The 24189-nt window shown below is 43.8% G+C and overlaps 1 protein-coding gene across 4 annotated transcripts in view; it reads left to right on the top strand.

Annotated features, from left to right (window-relative positions):
* Positions 1-24189, top strand: part of MOBP (myelin associated oligodendrocyte basic protein) — a 47240-nt gene that overhangs the window by 15683 nt on the left and 7368 nt on the right. The window contains exons 3-7 of one of the 4 annotated variants that reach the window (XR_010727312.1): positions 1901-2110; positions 2410-2711; positions 10816-11023; positions 18180-18262; positions 18379-21435. Coding sequence is in view for 1 of the 4 variants with exons in the window: in XM_066245323.1 (XP_066101420.1) it covers positions 1905-2110; positions 2410-2677 (474 nt within the window). In the remaining 3 variants the exon portion in view is untranslated. Of the gene's footprint in view, positions 1-1900; positions 2111-2409; positions 2712-10815; positions 11025-18179; positions 18263-18378; positions 21436-24189 lie in introns of those variants that run through there. The other 3 variants (XR_010727313.1, XR_010727314.1, XM_066245323.1) reach the window with 3 other exon arrangements.

The following is a 24189-nucleotide window of genomic DNA, read 5'->3' as shown; positions in this document are numbered from 1 at the left end:
CAAACTATAAAGGGGGCTGTAACTTTAAATTTATTACAGACTTTTAAAAAATAATACAATAGTAGAAATAACATTATGTCTCTATAAAATCTGAAAAATAAATAATTTTCCAAGTATAAAAATTTGAACAGGTTATAAAGTATGGTCCTACTTTTTATTAAGTATATATTTACATGTAAATATTCTAAAACATGTGCAAATATTTTATAAGTGGTTAAGTACAGGATTAGAATTTAGGAATTTGTTATTTCCATTTATCCAAAAACATTGTTTTACAAATTTTCAACAGTGAATGTAGATTTTACAGCCCACTAAGGCCAGGTAGGGGAGGGACAGAGGCGAGCACTTGTCTGTCCTACTCCCTTCGGGACAGCACCCGCTCTGAGTTTGCATTCCAGCCCCCCCCCCCCCCCCCCCCGTCTCTGCTTTCTTGCTTTCTTGCTTGCTGGGGAAGTCCTCGCAGCCATACTGTGTGAGGTCTCCAAATGCCATTCTCTACCCGTCCTTCTTCAGTGAGCTCTTTCCCCAACTTTCAGTATTTCTCACCCTAGGACATAAACTGATGCATCTATGCAGACTTATCCCTTCACTGGGCCCATATCCAGTCCCCCGAAGTCCACTCTGGGCCCAGAGCCTGGCCTTCTGCTCCTGGGAGAGGAGGGCGGGGTACAGGGGGCACAGATAGTGCTGGACCTGGGCACAGGGCACAGGATTTCAGAGTCACACAGATATGGATTCAAACCCTCTGTCTACCTCTTACAGTCTTTGTGAACTTGGACACACTCCTTAGCTTCTCTCATGTTTGTTTTTTTGAGAATGCCATGTGTTATAAAAGTGAAATGAAGTAGCCACACAGTGGATAGAGCATTGACTTAGAGCACTGAGGTCCCAGGTTCGAAACCCCGAAGTCACTGGCTTGAGTATGGGATCATCAGCATGATCTCAATGTTGCTTTCTTGAGCTCAAAGGTTGCTGGCTTGAGCCCAAGGTTGCTGGCTTGAGCAAAGGGTCACTGGCTCAGCTTGAGTCCCCGATCAAGAAACATATGAGAAGCAATCAGTGAACAGCTAAAGTGAAGCAACTACGACTTGATACTTCTTATCTCTCTCCCTTCCTGTCTGTCTGTCCATCTGTCTGTCTGTGTGTCTCTCTCAGACTCAATAAAAAAGAGTAAGTGAGGTGCAGTATATAAAGCGACCACCATGCACTAGGTGCTCAGTAATGTTTGGCTTTGTAATTGTATTTTCTTCTATCTTTTTTTTTTTTTTTTTTCCTGAAGCTGGAAACAGGGAGAGACAGTCAGACAGACTCCTGCATGTGCCCGACCGGGATCCACCCGGCATGCCCACCTGGGGCGATGCTCTGCCCCTCCCAGGCGTCACTCTGTTGCGACCAGAGCCACTCTAGCGCCTGGGGCAGAGGCCAAGGAGCTATCCCCAGCGCCCAGGCCATCTTTGCTCCAATGGAGCCCTGGCTGCGGGAGGGGAAGAGAGAGACAGAGAGGAAAGGGGGGGGGTTGGAGAAGCAAATGGGTGGTTCTCCTATGTGCCCTGGCCGGGAATCGAACCCGGGTCCCCCGCACGCCAGGCCGACGCTCTACCGCTGAGCCAACTGGCCAGGGCCTATTTTTTTCTATCTTAAATAGATCACTAAATATAAGGGGAAAAAGAGGCCACTTCCAGAAAATATTAAAACACACACACACACACAAAATTAATCAACTCTTATATTAGGTGTTTTTCATATAGGTGCAGGAGATGATATTCCAGGTTTTTGTTGTGTAAGACAACCCCGGGCAAGGAGAATGCCCTCTCACCTGCAATACTGTTTGTTTTTTTTCTTTTTCACCTGCCATACTGTTTTATGTCTCCTCCCCTCTCCCTGCACGGATGATTTCCAGCGCCATGAGTCAGAAAACGACTAAGGAGGGTCCCAGGCTCTCCAAGAACCAGAGGTTTTCCGAGCACTTCAGCATCCATTGCTGCCCGCCATTCACCTTCCTCAACTCCAAACGTGAGATTGTGGACCGGAAATACAGCATTTGCAAGAGTGGCTGCTTCTACCAGAAGAAGGAAGAGGACTGGATCTGCTGTGCGTGTCAGAAGACCAGGTAAGGGGTCCGCGCTGCCCGCTCAGCACCGGGGGCTGGGCGGCGCCTGTCTTCTCTCAGGTCCAGGTCCCCCTCTACTCTGCTCTGCGATGCTGGGGCTGGGGCTCTGCAAGCGGCTCTTCCCCCGTCCCCTGACAGTCGGCTCCCCGTTAGGTTCTGCCATTGGACAGTGCTAGAGGGAGACTGGAAGGCGGGAGGGGGAGCAGGGCCTGCCTCCCTGTTTCCAGGTCCTGTCAGCATCCCTTAAGCAGCAGAGGAGAGCCATGGCTCCAGCCTCCAGCTTCTTTTGGCCCTCCCAGAACCAGCCGCCGTCCAACGTCCCCTCAGAGGCCCAAGTACCAGCCAGCTGCACCCCCTCCAGTGGTCAGAGCACCAGCCAAGCCACGGTCCCCTCCACGGACCCCTCCACGGTCCCCTCGTCAGCCACGACCCCGCCCAGAGGTCCGACCACCACCAGCCAAGCAGCGGCCCCCTCAGAAGCCCAAGCCGCAGCCGCGCAGCAGCCCCCACAGAGGGCCGGGCACCAGCCGTGGGGGTTCCCCGGTCAAAGCTTCTAGGTTCTGGTAACACCATCTCTTCCCTTTGTTCCCCCAGCCCTAAGGTTAGTAGCTGCTTCCTATGTTTACTAACCCCTGGGTTATCTCAAAGGCCCCCTTTCAGCCACACCAAACTTGTGTTCTCAGTTCCCTGCATTAAATCCCCTCTGTTCCCAATACCTATTGTGGTTTCTGTTTTCCTCAGACATGCCATTGGCACAGGACTTCAGGTGGCAGTTGCCATGGTTTCCTTTGTCTAGTAGGACTGGAAGTGTTTAATTTTTCCATTCAGGATATTGACCACAGTAACAGATTGAATAAACAAGGACCTTGGTTCCCGTGCCTTGGAGAAAGGAGGAATGGTCTCTAAGAGATATCTGTGTATGCGTTAAAGCAGAGATTTAGCCATTTCGTCCATCCATTCTCCCAGCACACTCCCTCAAGCGTTAATCTCACTCATTCACTCACTCATCCAGTCATCTAACAAACTTGATTGCATAAGTACGGAGTGCCGGACAGATTGCTGTAGGAAGGGTGTGGCGGTGAACAGGCCAGGGGTTTTTGTGATTCCCTAGGAATAAACAAGAGAATAACTGGCCACAGTGTAGGGTGCAAATATCCTAAAACGGTCGCAGTCAGTGAGTACATTGAGCTATGGGAGCCTGGACAGGGCTGGGCCTCGCCGAGGCCTCCCAGAAGAGGGTAGGCTCGGGTGAGTAGAGGGTAAAGGTGTTCCACAGAGAAGGTGTTCATCCACATCATCTTAGGAAGGTCAACTTTTATTTTATTATTTTTATTTTATTTATTTATTTATTTTCATGTGCCTTGACCGTGGGCCTTCAGCAGACTGAGTAACCCCTTGCTTGAGCCAGGGATGTTGGGCTCAAGCTGGTGAGCTTTTGCTCAAACCAGATGAGCCCTTGCTGAAGCTGGTGACCTCGGGGGTCTCTAACCTGGGTTTTCTGCATCCCAGTCCGACGCTCTATCCACTGCGCCAGCGCCTGGTCAGGCAACTTTTATTTTTTTAAATGATCTTTAGTTTTTAAAGAAATTTTAGGTTCACAGCAAAATTAAATAGAAGCTACAGGAATTTTTCATATACTTCTGCCCACATACGCGCAGACGGACTTTTAGTTCTCAATATTTGGAAATGAGCCTGTTTTTATATAAGTTAATTGTATTTGAGATTCTCATATCTACTCTGATACCCAGCACCTGTAATAGCACCATGCCATGTGTGCATGTCACACGCTGTTTACAGAGTTAGTGTGCAGAAGAGTCAACTGGGGAGCATGTCACAGATGCCCCCGGAGAATCTGACTCCTTGGCGCAGGGGTGAGGCCAGGCTCTGTATTTGCATCAAGCAATCTCCCCTCCCCCAGCACAGTGACACAGGTGGTACACAGACCACACTTTGAGAAACTGACCTACATCATCCAGAAATTATTGATCCACATTATCTGTGAGGTGTAGTAAAGAGATGTGGAAGGTGACAGTGCGGTTTTGAAGGTAAAAGCATTAACAAGTTTCCTGGGCTGAGCTGCTTTTGGCTCTTCCGGGCTCCTTTGGAGAGCTGAAAACCACGGTGGCTGTGAGTGATCTGGGGCCAGTCACACATATTTAGGCAGTGCTGTGTGTGCCTTTGACTCATTCGTTCACAGCCTGTCTTGCACCACATTGAGCCTTGCACACCAGAAGCCTAGAGGACCGATATTTTCCCATATGTATTTTCAAGCCTATTATTCATCAAGACCGTGTGTACGGTACTAAAGCAGGCTCTGGGCATCAAGGGAAATGATGCGTGGCCCTGGTCCAGATGCTCAGATGGTATTTATGAGTGATCATCCTTCGGTGATGCTGCTGTTCCCTCCAGGAACCACCCTGAGCTTGGCTGAGTTCAACTTCAGCCCACAGTCACTGGTCCCGCCTGCCTGATCCTCTCCTCCATTCCCTGGCTCACTTCAGCAGATGATAAAATCAAAGTCAAGGAAAGAACTGATTGTTAGAAGGTCAACGTTCTAAGGTGGATTCAGAGTCTCCACAGCATTTAGTCTTTAGGAGACAGAGTAGGCTCTAGTTTTGAGTCTGAAATGGAAGCAAGCCAGGTTTGGTGTTTCACTGACCACTCACCATCCTAGGCAAGACGAAGCTCGGCAGCACGTGGCTTCTCGGGTTTAGGACAAACACACCAATTGAACGACTACGTGCTGGTTACATTGGTAATAGAGTAAAAACCCTTCACGTTCCCTTGTAACTGTAGAAGCTTCACATTTGTATATTGTTTTCAGTCTGTTTGGAATTTTCAAGACTGCCAAAGAGTAATGCAATAAACACATAAACTTGACGTGCTAGCATTCATGTCTGAAGAGCACTACCCTTGGGCAATGACTGTCACGGGTTGGACAGTGTGTGCTGATAGAGTCAGGTGTTAGGGCCAGCTGCTAAGGTTCAGGCTGTTTGGGAGAGGGAGGCTGCCTGCTCTACAGGCAGGTGCACTCCAACTTATCCCAGACATTTTCTAGGACATGACTTGTCTTCCTTTTGTCCTTCCTGATACCAAGACATACAGTCCAAATTTCCTCCTAGAAAACTCTTCTGTTATCCAGGGTTGGGTGAACTAGCCCTTCCAGTCCCTTTCCTGAGCCCTCCCCCTGTCCCCCTTGCCCCCCCCCCCCCCAGGCAACAAACACTGACTCGTAGTCATATCTTAGGAAGAACTTGTTTCTTACATGTTTGTGGGGAAATTGCATTCAAGCATGTATTATGCTTAATTGCATCTCAGTAGTTATGCCCCGGTAATCTATTTTTGGTCTCATCAGCCAAACAAAATCAGAAACTCACCGATCATTTTCCAGGTGACAGCAGAGTCAGGGAAAGGGCCTGAGCACTTTGCTCTCATAACAGCCTCTTGCCCTGCCTGCCTCTCAGGTTGCGTTGCTGCTTTTGTGAATTTGGGTGACTGAACTCTTGAATCGTGCTCTCCATAAGTCACAAACTCCTTTCCACTCCAGGCAGACCTTTACACATCACGGTGCCTAGAGCACAGTGTCTGCGCAGAGGCCTGGGTGAGCCAGAGGGGCCTCCAGTCCCATGAGCTGTGTGTGCTCTCCCAATCTGACAGCCCCACCCCGGTCACGTGCCCTTAATCTAGACCACATGGTTAGCCAGTCTCTCTCTAATAGCTTTACTCCCATTGTCACCCAGCCTCCTGTGACTCTCATCTCATAAATACCTGATCCTGCATCAAGCTGATGACTCACCTGCACTACTGTGGTTTCCCAACTGCTGAGCCCGAGCATAGCTAGGAAAAGCCTTATTGCCTTAAGGGTTGGTGCCACCACAAATGGATGAGCCTCAGCCCCTCTCCAGATTAGCCTGCCCCACTAGTCCTCACATGTTTAACAGGATATACATCTGTCTTTAAATCCTTCTCTTCAACCACAGAGGACAAAGCATGTTTTTCTGATCAGGTCAACTTTCCTCCATTCTTGTTTCCTCAGGGTCTTGTGTGTACATGTATGTGTAAGACACACCACCCCTTCTCACACACAAACATACCCACACAGACATATCCCACATATATAGGTTTATTAAGATATAATTTGCATGCAGTGAAATTCAACCTTTTCAGCAAATAGCTCTGTGCACACAACCACCACTATAATCAAGATCTATGCCTGACCTGTGGTGGCGCAGTGGATAAAGCGTTGACCTGGAAATGCTGAGGTCACCAGTTCGAAACCCTGGGCTTGCCTGGTCAAGGCACATATGGGAGTTGATACTTCCAGCTCCTCCCCCCTTCACTCTCTCTCTCTCTCCCTCTGTTTCTCCCTCTCCTCTCTAAAATGAATAAGTAAAAAAAAAAAAAAAAAAAAAAAAAAAAAAAAAAAAGATCTAGAATATTTTCACCACCCCCCAAATATCTCTAATACTTCTCCTTTGCAGTCAACCGCCAAGCTCATGAAAACCACTGATGTGTTTTCTGTTCCTATTGTTGTCTTATCCAGAATATTATATAAATGGAATCATACAGTACGGAGCCTTTTGAGTCTGGCTTCTTTCACTTAGCGTAGTGCATTTGAGATTGAAACGTGTTTTTGCATGAATAAGTATCACTTTTGTTTTCACTAATGAGTAGTATTCCTTTGTATGGATGTACCTATAACAATTTTTCATTTGCAAGTTGGAGATTTAGGGTTTTTCCAGTTTTTGGTGATTATGAATAAAGCTGCTCTAAACATTTATGTGAACATAAGATTCTTTTTTTCCTCTTGAGTAAATAACTAGGACTTTTATGACTGGGACATATGGCAGTTGTATATTTAAATGTATAAAAAATGTTAAATTGTTTTCCAAAGTGGTTGTATCATTTTGTACTGTGATCAGCAATGTGTGATGCTCTGCATTCTTGTCAACATTTGATATTATCAGCTTTTACAAATTTATCCATTCTAATAGGTGTGTATTCTCATTGTAGTTTTAATTTTGCATTTTCCTAATGACTAATGATGTTGAGACTATTTTCATGTCTTGTATGTCATCAGTTAAAGATGTTTATCCATGAAATGTGTGCTTAAAATTTTGCTCATTTAAAAAAGTGGGTTGTTATTTTCTTATTATATTTGAGAGTTTATAAAACTTATCTGGATACAAATATCTGTTGTGCAAATATTGTCTCCCTGCCTGTGGCTTGCTTTCTCATTTTCTTAACAGTGTCTTGTGTTGAACAAGTTTCAAATTTTGACAAAGTCCAAATTTATCATTTAAAAAAAATTTATTTTATGGGTTATGCTTTTTGCATTGTATGTAAGAATTCTGTGCCTAACTCAAGGTCACAGAGATTTTCACCTTATGTTTTATTTCAGAAATTTTAAAATTTAGGTTTTACATTTGCATTATTATCTATTTAAAGTTAAATTTTTTTTCTAAATGGCATGAGGCATGAATTGCAATTCAATACTTTTTTTTTGCACATTCATTTTCAATTGTTCCAGCACCATTTGTTAAAAAGATTCTCCATTGAACTACTTTTGCAATTTTGTTGAAAATCTGTTGACCATAATGTTTGAGTTTATTTCTGGACTTTCTACTTTGTTCTGTTAATTTATATATCTTTCCTTCTAACAACACAACATTTCATTACTGTAGCCTTAAAGTAATCATTAAAATCAATTAGTGTGAATTCCCCAATATTGTTCTTTGTTTCTGAAATTGTTTGTGCCTATTCTAGTTCCTTTATTTTTCCATGTAAATTTTAGTACCAGTGTGTCAATTTCTATAATATATCCTGGTAGGATTTGGAATGAGATTATGTTGATTTTATAGATCGATTTGGGAAGAACTGTAACACTGTTGAATCTATTAACATGGTATATCTCTCCATTCATTTAGGTCTTTTTTTGTTTTGTAATTTTCAGTACACAAATCTTTTACATATTTTGTTTGCTTTACACCTGAGTAGTCTATAAAAGATGCTTTTGAAATAGTACATTTTTAAAAATTGAATTTTATTGGGGTGACACTGGTTAACGTAATTATATACATAGTTTCAGGTGCCCAGTGAAATAGTACATTTTTCGAGTTCAATTTTTAATTGCTCATGTTACCATATAGAAACAATTGATTTTTCTATATTGATCGTGTATCCTGTGACCTAGCTACACTCATTCTACCCTTTTTTGTGGGGTAGACTCTGGAATTTTCTACATTGACAATCATTTTGTCTATGAATAGAGACTATTTTACTTACTTTTTCATCTGTATGCTTAGGTTTGCATATATTTTAAACAGCTATTTCACTTAGAACATTTGCTTCTTAGAGAAATACTTAAACAAGATTAAGTCCTTGACAAATTGGCTTTCTGGATCACTAAAAGGGGTTAGAGTCCAAAGGCTTAAATGCAACCAAATGAGTCCTTGGGTTGGGTTGTAGGTTTATACTTGTACTTTGTTCAAATTCTTATTTCAAAATATGGTTCATTGATTGACATGCTCTATCAATTAACTAGTAAATGGGCATAAATGTGTTTGGGATTAAAAAAAAACAAACCCCAAAGCAGTTTTAACTATTAATCACTACTAAAATTATAATTGTGGCAATTGCCCAAGATCACCAGGTATTGATGTCACCTTGGGGCTTATGAGAGACTATTACAGAAACTCTAGAGATTGGATTGCCATGATGGGTTAATTTTCAATCCACATGTAGGGCCAAGCTCTTCTTGAAGGGAACTAGCACCCTGAAGAGCCATAATGTGACAGTTGCCTGTATCTGGGCAAAAGGCTCCTCCTGCTTCCTTTTCCAACCCTCTGTGTGCCTGAGCTGTTTGTTTCTTTTGCTCTGCTATGTGGGCAGTCTGTACAACTTTCACCCTTTAAAGATGCGCTACAGGAAGATGATTAGGACATTTTATATAGGGATTAATATCTGCATCATAGCGTCTTGTTATTTTCCAGTTTTGTGTTGGTTGATGGGGATGACATGCGGAATTTTTCATGTAAGCAGAGAGCCTCTCTGCTGTGTCTGAAGAATCATCATAATTGTCAGTGCGGTTAGGAGCTTTGGCATAGCTCTTTGACTTAAGAGCCTCCATATTCCTTGCTTAGCAGGCGCCTGCCCCCTCCCTGGGCTCAATCGGCACCTCCACTGCTACATTCCAGGCACCGTGCTGTCTGTGTCCCTTACGGGAGTGTGCGTGAGGCAGGAGCAGGTACTCTAGCTTACATTCATGTCTCCAGGGCCTGACTCTGGGCTTGGCTGATGTTATCGACTGAATGAGACCTATAAAGACACACAGTCTGGCCCAGTGGGAAGGGCAAGGACTCTGGCATCAGGTTTGAGTCTGAGTTCTGCTGTCAGTCCAAATGACTTATTCTCTCAAAATCACATTTTTTTTCCCCCATCTGTAAACTGAGGATGTTACCTACTTCATTATTTATCATCATGAAGTACTTTGTTTATCATCTTGTAGTACTGTACTAGATAAGTGAAGGTTATTAGAACTGTTACTTGACATATACATTGTGCCATTTAATTCTGACTGTTGGCACATCCTCCCCAACTCAGTTGTTTCCACTTGTTGACATGGAATCCAGGGGCTGTCGTGGCACAACTTGGCCATCTCCAGTGCCATCAATGTGGCTGCCCTTGCCAGTGAAGTGCCAATTAAAGAGTCAGGTGCTCATATTATCTAAGATGCCACAAAGGCTGATTTTCGAAAGATGTGTTCTACTCTTCCCACCTATAATTCACTCTGTAAACTTCAATAAATTGTTTCTTCATTTATCCCCCATCCTATCTGAAGGGCACTAGCATTGTTAGCTTCACACATAATTGGGGGTTTTGGAGCATGCTATTGTTAGTAGCTAAATATAAATTTCATTTCTAGTTTTTAATCCCCACCTCCTAATTATAAAAACAACAACAACTGTGATGTCCAGAAATTCAATCCTTGGTGGAAAACTATGGCATAGTTCTAATATATGCATCTTTGGTGTTCCTTTTCTTTTCTTCTTCTTCTTTTTTAAATTAAGTATTTTGATGATGTTCAGAAACTATTTGACATAGCCTCATTTCAAAAATGGTCACATAAAGTTCTGCTGTCTAAATAAACTTGCAGTTCGTATAAAATGGAGAATAAGCTTGCAAGCAACGCTTGTCTGGGGCCCCAGAGTCTTGGTATCTTTCCTGGGACTTGTCATTTTCTTCTTATCCAGTCTGTTCCCCACCAAAATGGGAACATGTCAATATGGTGACAATTTTGTAATGTGAGTGCATATATCCTGTGTGTATACGTGTGTACATTCATGTCTTTATGATCATGGGCAGCATGACTAGCTTTTCATTGTTTTTACAGGAGTGGGGTGGTATTTTGATTTCCTTTGTACTTTCTGGTGTTTAAAATTATCTGCAATGATTCAATAGAAAAAGAAAGAATTATTGCACATAAAAATAGAAGGACTTTTAAAGAATATCTTTTCTTGGATCAGGCCATGAAAAATATATTATTTTGGCCAGATTCTACCAGAATCGAGAAAGGGATTCTAAGGGCTTTCTGAGCAGAATAATCTCAGAAGTAGTCTACAAGTTCAGTTATGTTAACTGAGCGTGGAGAGAGAGTACATCGCTGACCAGTATCACTGGGTTTTGTGTTTCTCTTTGTAAACCAGATTGAAAAGGAGGATCAGACCAACCCCAAAGAAGAAGTAACCAAAGAGGAATTTCAAGTGAATGGGTGGCCTCGGCTCCTGGACTCACTGCTTCCTGACCCACCTGCCCTTGGGCAAGCTCTCTGGTTTCGAATATGATGCAGAGGCAGACACCTGCTGATGCCCAAGGTCTCCACGTCACGGGGGCCGCCGGGCAGCCTGCCTGGAGGTGAGAGGGCATCTCTGGGTTACGCTCCAGGCGGTGGGTCCTAGTAGTGCCCCTTGGACCCCAGTACTCAGTGCCTGGCCCCTTTTGGTCTCACCTGCAGTCCTTTCTCCCCCAGGATGTGCACAGGCCCCTAGGGTCTTTGGATCAGGACAGCTCAAGTGCCAGTCCATGTGTCGTCCTCCAACCTCTATTCCTTTCTGTCCCTGGCATCCTGTTGCATATCCTTGGTCCTGTTTGGATCCTTGACCTTCTTCTTTGTAATGAGTTCCCTGTACCAGCCCATAGTTAGAGGCACAGTTGGCTCTGGGAAAGAGCCACGTTCTTTTCTGAGTAAGATAATAGGCTATCAGATAATGCAGAGATATTCCCAGGGAGGGTTGGAGTTGTCTAAATGCACATATCAGACGTTGCCAATGTACTATGTCAGAAGCTAAGAGAAATGGCCTGAGAAAGCTGTCCCCTCCCATCCCCCAGACCTGTCTCCAGCCTCACACAGGGATTGGTAGATGTCTCCTCCTAATCTACCTGAGTGGGAACAAGCACTCTAAGACACTGCTTTCGAGTGTGTCCAACCCATCTGGACGGTCTCAAGTCCAGAATTCATCACTTTGCAAATTGTGCAGCTTTGGGCAAGTTACTGGCCTCAATCATGATGCTCTATTCTCACTCCCTCTCCTGGGGGGGGGGGGGGGTCCTGGAGGCAAGGCCGCTAAGACAGGTATCCATGAAGCAGGAGACACTGTGTTCCCACCTCTTCACTTCACTAAGAGGGCAGATGGCCCCTGGGCACGTTCCCAGGACGAGGAGGTTTGCTCAGAGCTGTGCTATTCCCAGGCCACAGCACCCAGTTCTTGGGGAAGACCGAGGCCTGGTCCCACCAGGCGCTCCCTGACGGAGCTCCTTCACGTTTCCCTGACACTGTAGTGGGATCATAAACAGAAGAAGAGGAGGTTGGCCTTGGAGAGAGGAGAGTTAAGTGGGCGGCAGTGATGAGTTGGGGGAGGTTAAGCAGTTCAAGACCCCTCCCCTGTGTAGGAGGCCATCAGGGGTGTGTGGGGGACTGATCCCATCATACTGGATGGAGCAGGACTGGGGGCTGACTTCCCACCTCTGCTCTCTGTTTCACTCCTACTCTCTGTAGTCCGAGATTCTTGGGAAGGACTTTGGTCTCAGTATGGGCTTTCTATCACTGCCATAGGAAATATCCCCCTTCCCCGCCCCCAGCTCGGTCCCTTTCCGCCCTGGTTCCACCACGTCCCCTAAACACATACACACGCAGCAAGGAGGGAGGTTGCCCACAGGTTAAATGGAAGGCTTTCGGGTTTTCTTGTGGGTTGGGTGTATGTGTGTTAGGTTAGGGAACTTGGCTTTGGGAGAACATCTTTAGGCTCTCATTTTCTCTGCCATGCAGAAATACTGGAAAGTCCTTTCAAGTTTCATGTCGGACCCATGCCCCTTGAGGACCCTGATCACTTAAGCTGATCCCAGGAAAAAAGCGAACTCTAACACCCTCCCTTCTGGACCTGCCCTTGACTTAGGGTTCCATGCGCGCCAGGCCACAGCCTTGACGGACCCCTCTCAGGCCTCCCTCCTTACTCAGCTCCGAGCTGGGGGGTGAAAGGAGAAGACTTGGGGGTAGATCCATTTCTCCTTAGGGTCCAGCAGGGTCCGTGCCAGAAGCCACCCCAGCTTACTTTAAGCTCAAGTTGATTTGTTTGTTGGGTTTTAAGGGTGAAAGATGAAAGCGATAGATACGTCCCCCACTCCGCCCCACCCCCTCCAACACTCCCCTACTTGGTCTCGAGGGGATGTGGAGCCGGGCCCCAGACCGTGAGGGTGAAAGGCTCATGGTTTTTCCAGGCTTCGGTCCCTCTGCTTGCGCCTCAGAAGCCCCTTTCCTACCCAGCAAAACCACACCTTCTTGCCTTCTTTCTGTTCTCCCCTTTCGTACTTGTAAACAAGATGTCGTCGTATCTACTCAGTGCTGGTGTCCATCTTGGGGCTCTGTTGTTGTTCATTCTGTCTGGGATGCTCTGGCCTCAGATCTTTGCTCGCTGGTGCCTTCAGCTCAAATACCATCTCTGAGCCGCTTCCCTTGGAAACTCAGAGTGGTTTCCATGGTTACTCTCTAGGCCCCATCACTCTAGTTTGTTTGCCTTCAAGGTACTCATCAGCCTCTGGAATTATCTTGTTCATTTTTTCCCTTGTTTATTGCTTGTCTTCCTAATGTAAACTGCCGGATGGCCAACGCCTGCTTACTGTCACACCCTCAGCTTCCAGCACTAGTGAGAACTCAATAAATATCGTGACTGAATAGATACTTCTTTGTTGGTGTTATTCTTTTTTTTTATGTATAGGAATAATTTTTCCATATTTAGAGACTTTTGAGGAGTCAAATGTGTCTTTTGTGTTTAGTAATAAGGACCTTTTGGTGACTTCGTAGAGCACCCTCGGCATGAGGCAAAATGAGGGTGAGGAACGGGAATCTGTGAAGGGAGATGCAACCCCCTCAGCTAAGCTTGACCGCGAAGGGAAGCAGAGGACAGGGCAAGATCTGGAGGCTTCCATGACCTCAGGAGACACTTGAGTGTGGCGACTGGCCCAGGAAGAAGGCAGCAGAGAGTGTGCATGAAGAAGGAGGAGGAGATTAATTAATGGAGACAAGACCTGATAATGTGGACAGGGGAATGCAGGGTACAGGTGAGGGAATTAGGCAGGGACTGGGGGAGTCTCTTTGCACTGGGGAAAAAGGGAAGAAGAAAAGGGGACTAGATTCTGGTGGGTTTGAAGAATCAGGGGCTGGAGCTTGAGTCCTGTGGCTTTGATTTTCTGTTGAAGTAGGAGGTGAAGTGGCCTATTCACAATGAGGGTGCTGGTGTGGGGGTTAGAGAGGAGAACGATGGAGAAGGTTATAAAAAAAATTACTTTGGCCATGGCCAGTAGCTCAGTTGGTTAGAGCATTGTCTTGATATGCCAAGGTTGCATTTTTGATCCCTGATCAGGGCACATAACAAGAGTCAACCAATAAATGCAAAAGTAAGAAGAGCAACAAATTGATGTCTCTTTCTCCTTTTCCCTTCTTTCTTTCTTTAAAAATTAATAAATAAAAATAAATTGCTTCATTCCACGTCTTTGAAATCTTCAGATAAATTTAATTAATTAGCTAATTAATTAATTTACAATTCAAAGCAGCATTTTGCCACCAAGTCCTTGCCTACAACTTCATATTTAGATGAACCTCCCCGATCTAACTTGAGAACCATATGGGCTCAGATGGAAGATGAAAGAGTTGGAGAAAGAAAGGCAGAGTCTAATAATCTTCCCAAGGAATAAAGAATCACAAGGAAGCTTTCACTATGGGAAATTACAAAATTTCTGACAGCTCACAGTGAGATGGGGCTCTGCTGTGAGATAGTAATTGGCTGAATGGCATCTGGGCTGCTGTTCTAACATCAGAGAAATGTGAAAACTCATACCTCGTAAGGTCCTAGGAGGGCTTCTTGCCTGCCTTCATAGCACACACCTCAGTCCCATTAATAAGATCATTAATAGATACTTACTATCTTTGCTTGAATAAAAGGAAGTGTTCTTAATGAACAAAGATGATTCTGTAGACCCAACAGTGAGGTGTAGAGTTGTGATCTGAAGATATTTTTCATACTCACTCTTCTTGTCTGTACAGTGAAAAAAAAATAGTTTCTTTTTTATTGAGCATAAACTATGCATCCACACTATACCACAGAGTGTTTTGCATTTGTAAATGGGAGAGGTTGGTCATGGCTCCCATGGCCATTGAAACCATGGCCTTGAACTTGCTGTCATATTGCTGCAACCCAGAAGTTTCCCATCTGAGTTAGTGGAACCCTGGAATACTTGGAGATGCCACCTTATGAGATGAGAGGGAGGTGAAACCAACAAGTACCTGGCTATACCTCCATATCTAAGACAGTTTTTAGGGTCTATGTTAATTTCTAATTTTATATGGATAAATGGTTCATTGGGGTTAAAGAATCTGAAAACTCCACTTTAATGACTGAAAGTAAATATTGATAGTATCCTTATGTGAGTGATTTACTGTATTAAAGAGTATACTGTTTGGCATTAGATCACAGGTTTGGGTTCAGTTGACCGGTATTTCAGTGATTACTTGTTTCTTCTTAGGAAACAATTCACCTACCAAAAAGTTGAGTGTTTTGATTTTTGATTCACTGGCTAGGTTTACCCAAAGTATGGTTGAACACAAGAGCATAGATTAACAAACATTCCTCATAGTTATATTTATACTTTTACCTTTAAACAAATTTATGTAAAAGTATTACACTCAACATGGTACTATGAAAATTCATTTCTGTTGCATATGCTACATTGACTATATAAACTACATGACTAATGCATAAATAGGGTAGAGGAGAGTGAAAAAATGGGAGTGCTAGTTGTTATAGCAAATGAATATCTAGCTGATTTGAATCATTTGGTTCTCTTAACAATAAAATTAAATTTTAAGAAAGTGTTAAATTTAATTACAAAACTAACATTCACATTGGATTTTGAAACACATAAACTGTCCCAACAGTTTCTTTATAACCTGAGGCTGGAAGCCTGTAGGACCCAGGGTTGGCATCTGAAGAGTCTGGTAGCCTTCTCTCTAGACCCCAAAGGCTGGAGGCATTTGTAGAGAGAAAGATAGATAATCTCAACTAATTCAAGTCCAGAAATAAGGTGCTCTCTTATGGGAAAAGGGTTTAAGCTCGTAAGGATCCTTTAGACAGGAAATGTAAGCCTACCAGGAAGAAGGGTAGGAAAGAGTGTTTGGGTTTATGTTTGAGAAGGTGGCTGATGGCGGTGGGAGTCCTTTCCATGGTTAATGACGTATTCCTGATAAAGCGAGGAAGTTATTTGTGTCAGCATTAGCCAAACCACTCCTTACTGCATAAAGGGTGAACTTTTTGGGCCATGGTCTGTGACAGTCCTATGTTAACTTCCAGACAAATCTATACGATTAATAATAAAATGGAGCTATCCCTTTTGTGTTCACCATCAAGGAAGGTTGGGTAGTCTGCCATCAGAGAGCGGGGGACCCAATTGACATTCTGGAAACTTTCATCGATTAAATCATGTTTGCACACAGATTAGAAGGTAAGGTTTTCCCTGATACCTCATATGTCCCTGTCCATATGTGCAAGCTCGCTCACAAGTAACTTCTAGGCATGTCTCTCCACAGCAGAAAAGGTGAAAGGTATAGTGGGGGGTATAGTGCCCAGACTGGGAGTATCCCACAGGAACCAGTCTGGGAGTATCCCACGGGAACCAGTCTGGCATCTACAACCTCTTATTGATGGGAGTTATTTAGTAGACCTTTCTGGATTTGGGTTTATTTCCAACTCCCTGAAGTACAACGATCTCTGGGTTTGCTACCTGCAATTTCTGTCTCAGGAAAGCAGCATCTCTCTTCCTTTATAGGAAGAAATTCTAATGCATCAATAAGAAAAAAGCCTGATGTCTTCTGCTTTTTTTATTCAGCATGGTGAGCCAACAGAGTTTTATATAATCTGTTTTCACTATAAGCCACTCTCCATTTCTTAAAGTCTCTGTGAACAGCCCCTTCTGCAGCCAACGGCTTCTGTTCTTTCTCTTCTGTCTTGTAAGCTTTCTGAGTCAGGCTCTTTAACCGTCTTAGTTTTCTACTGATGGAGTCTGTGAAGGATCGCTACTGCCAGCTGCAAGGTTTTGCATTTATTTTCAGCCAGAGCTTTGGCTGCACACAGCAAAAAAAAAAAAAAAAAAAAAAGAATAATTTTTCAACTTTTATTTTCCCCAGCTGACATCTTGCTGACACCTCGTTACTTGACTTGGAATGTAAATGATGTCTGTTTTCTTCCACTCTTGGTAATGTGGATTTTGCTATCATTTGACTTCCCTGACTTCTCATCTTACTATGCTCATCTGCCAACTAACTCCTTATTTTTAAAAATAATCCTGTTCATTTCTTTCCCTAAGATATTTCTCCTCTGGTGCGAAGATCAAGATCAAGTGCTTTCAGATGCACAACATATTTATTCAGAACGTCAGCTCCGTTATTTTTCTAAGCCACAGCTTCTGAGACTTGCGGTCTTTTCTGACTTGCTGACTGATCTCAGTAGGTAGTGCTGGGATGGCAGGAACATCTGGGGACAAAAGTAGGCCATAGCCTCCTCTTCATTCCAGCCTCTTGTGTGCCCTTCACCCTCCACCCCGTTTTCAGCTCCTGTCTTCCATCTCTTCCCCTCACTCACCTGTTTTTATACAACTTAAGTTCATAAAAGATCTTGGTTTTCAGATTTCTGGCAGAGCTATTATCAATTTTTCTATACTGTTATTGCTCTGGGCTTCACATCATCTTCACTACCTTCTCCAGATCTTGTTCCCAGGTGCTAACAGATTCTGCCCAAGACTGCACCACATTGACTCTGAAGGTTCCCATTGTCAGGTGACTCAGAATGAGCCCCGATAGGGCTGCTGACCCACAGCCAAGTGCATTCTGACCCCAGGTCCCTCCAATCCTGGTTTTCTTCACTTCCCAAAATGGTCTGGTGCAAGGTGCCACTATGCCTTAGAGATGTGTTCTTGCCACTTTAGGGTGGTAGTATCATTGCTGAATCTACCTCCTAAACTTGTTTTCATCTACAGTTTTAATTTGCTGTTACTTGCATTGTCTCAAATCTCCAAAAGTTGTCAGTCAAATGTTTGAACCCAGCTTCTCATGTGATACCTTCCCCTTTTTCTGGTGTAAGTTTCCCTTTGCAGAGCTATCGGGGTCCTAATAATAGAATAGATGGAGTCCAAAGGAAGAGCCAGGAGCAAAGTGTTTTTTTCTTCCTTGAAAAGCTTCCTCTCTGGACTCTCAGATGCAAGGGCCCAAAACAAAGAGAATGTATATTCAAAGCATGGAGGTAGAAAGGCTGAGAGTGTCCAGAGCTCTTTCTTTGTTTGTGTGCCTACTCTTGCCAATCAGGTGACCAGAGGGCACGAGGTTCTAGGATTTGTCCCACTTCAGACACCTATCCACCTGTTTGGTCAAGGGACAGGAAGATGGGGGAGGCCAATTGAGAAAGTACAGATAAAACCACTGGGAGCATAACATAGGATTCTAGTTTGACATGTTTCTCCTCCCCAACAGCATTTTGAAAATATCATCCTATTGTCTTCCAACCTCTATAATTGCCAGTGAGGAATCTGCTGTCATTCTACTTGCCCTCTATTGTAAGTAAATTGTATTTTCCCTTTGGTTGTTAAAAAAATTTTTTTTCCTTAGCTTTGGTGTTCTAAAGTTTCACTATGATGTTATTTAAGTATGGAATTATTTTTATTCTGCTTAGGATTCAAGTTTCTTCAATATGAAGATATATATCATTCTTCAGGGATGTACAAAAAAAGATATTGTACAACCATCATAATGGCAAAAATTAAAAATGATCAAATGTTGGCAAGAATGTGGGAAAAATTCTCATAAGCTACCGATGAGAATTTATAAACTATTACAACTTTGGGGTGAAGTCTGGCGATACTAGCAAAGCAGGATATTGTATAACCTATGATCAAGTTATTGTGATTTTAAGCACTCATCCTAGAGAAAACTTGCATTTATGGAATAAGGAAATAAATATAAATCTGTTCAGTGAAGCACAATTTGCACTGGAAATAAAAAGAGAGAGAAACACATACACAGAAAGAAATTAATCAAAATGTCCACCAATAAGAGAATGAACAAATCAATAATAACATATTCATAAATAAAATCCTAAACAGCAGTTAAAACAAATTAATCAGATATGCCAAATTTATAACAGGTAGATAAATTTGGAAAATAAAATGAAAAATATAAAAAGCAAATCATAGATGGTAAGTGCAACATGATACCCTATGCAAAAAATTGAACAACCCACCATACTATAATTGCCAAATAAGCAGAAACCATTAGATCTCACACTTTCTCTATAATGCAATAGAATTTAAAGAATTACAACAAAATAAAAAGTTATCCAAGAAATATCTGTCTGTCCTCTTGGAAATAAAAAAAATATTGAAATAATTCTTAGTTTGAAGAAATATAATAATAGAAATAAAAACTAGATAGAAATGGTCAACAATATTAGCCAGACACCAATGTTTCTGGAGAGATAAGTGGCTGAGTAATGATAAGCCTGGGGTCTCTCCAAGGTTACAATTCTTAGAAAACAAACACATCGGTTCTGAGTCAATTTTGAATCTGGATTGCACTGTGACTCCTGCAGGTTTCTGACGTGGGGAGGAGAAAGGGGAATCATCAGAATACTCCCTCCCTCCCAACCTTCCTTTAGTAATGGGTAGAAAAACACAGTAGAAGAGAATAGAATGTTGTAGAATGTGGAGGGATGTTAGGTAGAGGGAAGCTCAGAGGAAAGGAGAAAGGGACACCCAGAGCAGTCTTGGGCTGGGAGCCTGGGTGGCCAAGCACCGGCTGATGCCTGAAGATCTATTAAAGCATAGCCCTGTGTCCTTGAGTGAGCACAGCCAGATCCAGCCAAGTTTAAGTGGCAAGTAAGAATACAGGGGCAATGCCAGAGGAAGTCCTGTCTAAGGTATGGGGCTAGAGAGAGAAGAAATGCCAGAGAGTAGGAAGGAAGTGTAGTAGACTCGGATGAGATATAGCTCAAAGTACCAACCCCCCGGAAGGAAGAATCAGGCTGAGCACTATTCCAAGGCAGCTGGAGGGCAAGGCCTTTGTGTCCTGGCCTCCTCATTTGGGGAGGCCGTTACTCTCTGTGGAAGTGGCAATAAAAAGGCAGGGGAATTCAACTAACTACACAGAGCCTTCAGGTAGAAATCATTCTCCTGCCTAAATTCAGGTGCTAAATAAACAACAAAGCAAGAACCTCTACTATAAACAATTTCTAATGATGAGCTATCTGAGGCCATTCCATTCCTGGGAATAACACCAGGGGTGCCATGACAGACTCCTAGAGAGAAGAAATTAGTGAGCCAGACCCACTCAGACCCAATAAGGAAACAATAGTTTCTCAGTCCATTGTAGACTTTGGCAAAGCCAGACCCCATACTCAGAGCTTGACAGGCTCTGTGCTCCACGTGATCCAGAAGGTATCCAGACACTACAGAGTACAGAATTGGGGAGGGGATGGCACATTATGTATTAATTCATGTAAAAAATCGGATGTCAGCACAGAAATGTTAGTAACTAGAAATTACTGAGTTCTCTGTGTTTGTCTGTCGTGGAAATAAAACCCTCTGGAAACTGGTAGATAACTAAATGTAATGTGTCTTGGATATTATAATTAAAATGTACTATAATCTAATTGTATTTTTTGTTTTTTAAGGGTTGGTTCTGGGGACTGTTATGCAGTGAATATTGCAGAAATTATATAAAGTTCCAAAAGCTATTCTATGTAAATTCCTTGAATGAAAATTCTCAACCATAATATTTGGCATATTACTCTGATAATCCTGGAGGTTAATTGATTTTATGTTCTGACATTTTGACTGGTTTTGAGAAAAGTGAGGTGTGTGGTCAGAGTTGTTTTGTAAATGCATAACAGCTGGCTCTCTGGGCGAAACGTCCAGATTTATGGTGTTTGCCAATTTCCCTGGTGTAAATACTTTTGCTGTGGCTGACCGCAAGCTATGAATGTGACATCACTGAATGATAATGGGTAAATTTGGTTATAAGTATATAAGAAAAGAACATGTTTGCTCTGAACACAACCAAAAATACAAACATCAAGTGGGAAAGCAAGGGGGTCAATATAATGCCGGTTGATGTTTATAAGAACTAAATGTATGATGATCAAGCAAGTAATAAAAAGGGTCATTTAACAACAATTGGTGCCTAGGGTAACATATGGTTCTTTGAAAAACCTGTATCTTAGACACATACTCTGGTTCACACAAAGTTGGAAGAAAACCCACTAATAGCAGGTTGATCATCAATAAAGATGGCATGGTGCCAAGCCTATGCAAGGAGGAAGTCACACCACTTTCCCCAAAAGAGGTGGTGGAGGCCAGCCTTGGGCCCGAAGTCAGCGGCACTGTCAGAATGTCCAGCAGATGGAATGATGGAGACACTGCGTGGAAACTGAGTGGGGTTAAGAGAGGAACAACAACAACAAAAAAAAGGATTTTGTCTTTTTATAATACAGAAATCCAAGGATGAATGTTTGCAAGCTTCAGAGAGCTGTCCAGGTCACTGTTAGTCACTCGGATTGGCAGTGTTGCCTTGCCTGTTTCCTGTTTCCTATGGGTGTCACTGTGAGAGCTCACCCAGGGGGCTCAGAGATCGAAACAGCACACTGCTTTAAACAAACTGTCTTTCTTGTTCCTAGCATCCCTGAAGGAAAGGTGGCACCTTTAGAGAGAAGGTAAAAAAAAGGCTGTCAACATGAGCATGCTTCCTTTCCTGGCCTTTTAAAACCACTGAACACAGTTTGTGGCAATGGGGGTCCTGCTCTGGACGCCACTGAACATCTATTGCCTGGATGTATGTAAAAAAAAAATCCAGAAGGCTCTATCTCTAGACCTTCAGTAAACCTGAGACACAAGGGCCTTTGCAAATGGTGAATGTCAACTCGACGAGAAGAGAAGCCAGATTTTAATGATGATTGTTGAGGAAGGCTGGTTCGTCAGCCCCGTTGTGAACACTGGAAAACCCAGGGGCATTTTGAGGGGTTTAAATTTTTTCCTTTACCAGTTCGGGACTGGAAGTTGTTTTGGACTATTAATATAATGTTATCCCATTTCTGTAGTTACAGGTTGGTGAGTCCATAGTCCAAGTAACGTCCCACCTACAAATGTACACACATCTGCCTGTCACCCTCCTACCTCCATTGCTCTGCCTCCTTGCTCAGACTGAATGGCCTTTCGTCATGTGGTTTTCGAACGCTGCTCTGCTTCTTCCTGATTCTCGCATCACTATCTGAACTCTATGTGGGTCAGCCTGGCTTTCCCTTTAAGTCCTGGGCAGCCGCTTCTTTCTTCTTGACACCGAAACTCCACTGTTCCATCTCCTGCTTCTGGTGTTGTTCTTCTCACTAAATTCTAATTTTATCTATTCATTTTAGAGAGATAGGGGAGGGGAGAGGGGAGGGAGAGAGAAGCAGGGGAGAAGCAGGAAGCATCAACTTCAATACATGCCTTGACTGGCCAAGCCCAGGGTTTTGAACCAGCAACCTCAGTGTTCCAGGTCGACACTTTATCCACTGCGTCACTACAGGTTGGACTAAATTCTAATTCCTACGGTGCCCCATGCCACCACCCCAAGACACAAATGAACCACACTGACCATATCTCTCATACGGTCAGTCTCTCTTTGTTCTTTTTTTTTTTTTTGTATTTTTCTGAAGCTGGAAATGGGGAGAGACAGACAGACTCCCGCATGTGCCTGACCGGGATCCACCCGGCACACCCACCAGGGGCAACACTCTGCCCACCAGGGGATGATGCTCTGCCCCTCCGGGGTGTCGCTTCGCCGTGACCAGAGCCACTCTAGCGCCTGGGGCAGAGGCCAAGGAGCCATCCCCAGCGCCTGGGCCATCCTTGCTCCAATGGATGGGGAAGAGAGAGGCTGCAGGAGGGGAAGAGAGAGACAGAGAGGAAGGAGGGGGGGTGGAGAAGCAAACGGGCGCTTCTCCTGTGTGCCCTGGCCGGGAATTGAACCCGGGTCCCCTGCACGCCAGGCCGACGCTCTACCACTGAGCCAACCGGCCAGGGCCTCTCTTTGTTCTTATACACCAGAAAGCATCTTGCCTGAATTCTTCACTAGCATTAGTATGATACAGGATGGATTTCACAGTTTCTTATAAGAGCAGGGCAATGTTTCGAGTCAGAAATGTCTCCATGAGTACGTATCATCTGACTCTGTAAGACACGCTGTAATCATACAACTATAAACAAGTAAAGACGTTAGAGTTGATAGAGTCCAACAAGCCTAATTTACAGGAAAAGAAATAGTCCCAAGGAAGGTGAATTATTTTCCCTGAGTATCTGAGAGAAGCTGTGTTAGAAGCCACAGTTCCTGTCCCACTGTTCACAACACTTTCTATTATTGAGAACAGTTTAGTAGATTATATCATAATAGTACATTTTTATCATGGAGACTCTGAAGACAGATTTGAGTGGAGAGATGGGCAGGAAAACAGATAGGAGGCAGCTGTAAAAGTCAAGAGAAGAGTTGATGCCATCTAATGTAAAAAGAATGAAGGAAATGCCATCTAATGTAAAAAGAATAGCTAGTATTTCATCTCTTAGGCTTGGAGTACGTTTCCACACCTGTGAATGCAGGGGGACCCATATGCCCCATCCCTATACTTCCCAGGGACCAGACATTCCAAGCTGAGGTAACACTGCGTATGGTGACCAGTGGCATGAAAGGAATCTCCAAGTGGTTCGGCATGGATGGAGTGTAGGAGGTATGATGGGGCAAAGCAGGGGATAAAGCCACTCCCATGGTATTTGGATCTCCTTGCCCAGTCTAGAATAGCTGTTCATTGTAGAATCCAGCCCAGGCTAAGCTTCCAGAAGAGGGTCCAACATGGAGCGGAACTATTGAAAGCCCACTGCTAAAGTAGTACAAACCACCACCCATCACTTCTGTCTGAATCAGGAGTCTGAACCCGGGGGCAACGGGGAACCGTGATGGGGGCAGAGAGGCACAAGGTATCCCAGACCAAGGCTGAGAGCGGTGCTGGGAATAAGGGAACAATGTTGAGGAAATGAGAGGTTTTGAATCCTGTGGTTCTTGACTTTGCCAACTTGCCTGACCCCAGACTCTGACCATAGCTCTTCTTCCTGGCTTAAACTCAATGGCTGATGGGCCACATGGGCTTCTCAATCTCCAGTTACCGTCCTGTGAACTGATGATGTCCTCCAACGGAACACTCTCTGCCCCACTTTGAAGAATAATATACCTGGAATTCTAATATGAACTTGTTTGTGTGAGATAGGAATCTTTGTCTCATGTGTACCATAATAAAGCAACAAATGAAGGAGAAATTTATTAAACATCGTTTAAGCAAAACTTAAAAAAAAAAAAAAGACAGATGCCCTGGCCGGTTGGCTCAGTGGTAGAGCATTGGCCTGGCGTGTGGGAGTCCCGGGTTCAATTCCCGGCCAGGGCACACAGGAGAAGCGCCCATCTGCTT

Source organism: Saccopteryx bilineata, chromosome 10 (assembly GCF_036850765.1).
Source record: "Saccopteryx bilineata isolate mSacBil1 chromosome 10, mSacBil1_pri_phased_curated, whole genome shotgun sequence".
Taxonomy (NCBI): domain Eukaryota; kingdom Metazoa; phylum Chordata; class Mammalia; order Chiroptera; family Emballonuridae; genus Saccopteryx; species Saccopteryx bilineata.
This window is presented reverse-complemented; position numbering and strand designations above follow the sequence as displayed.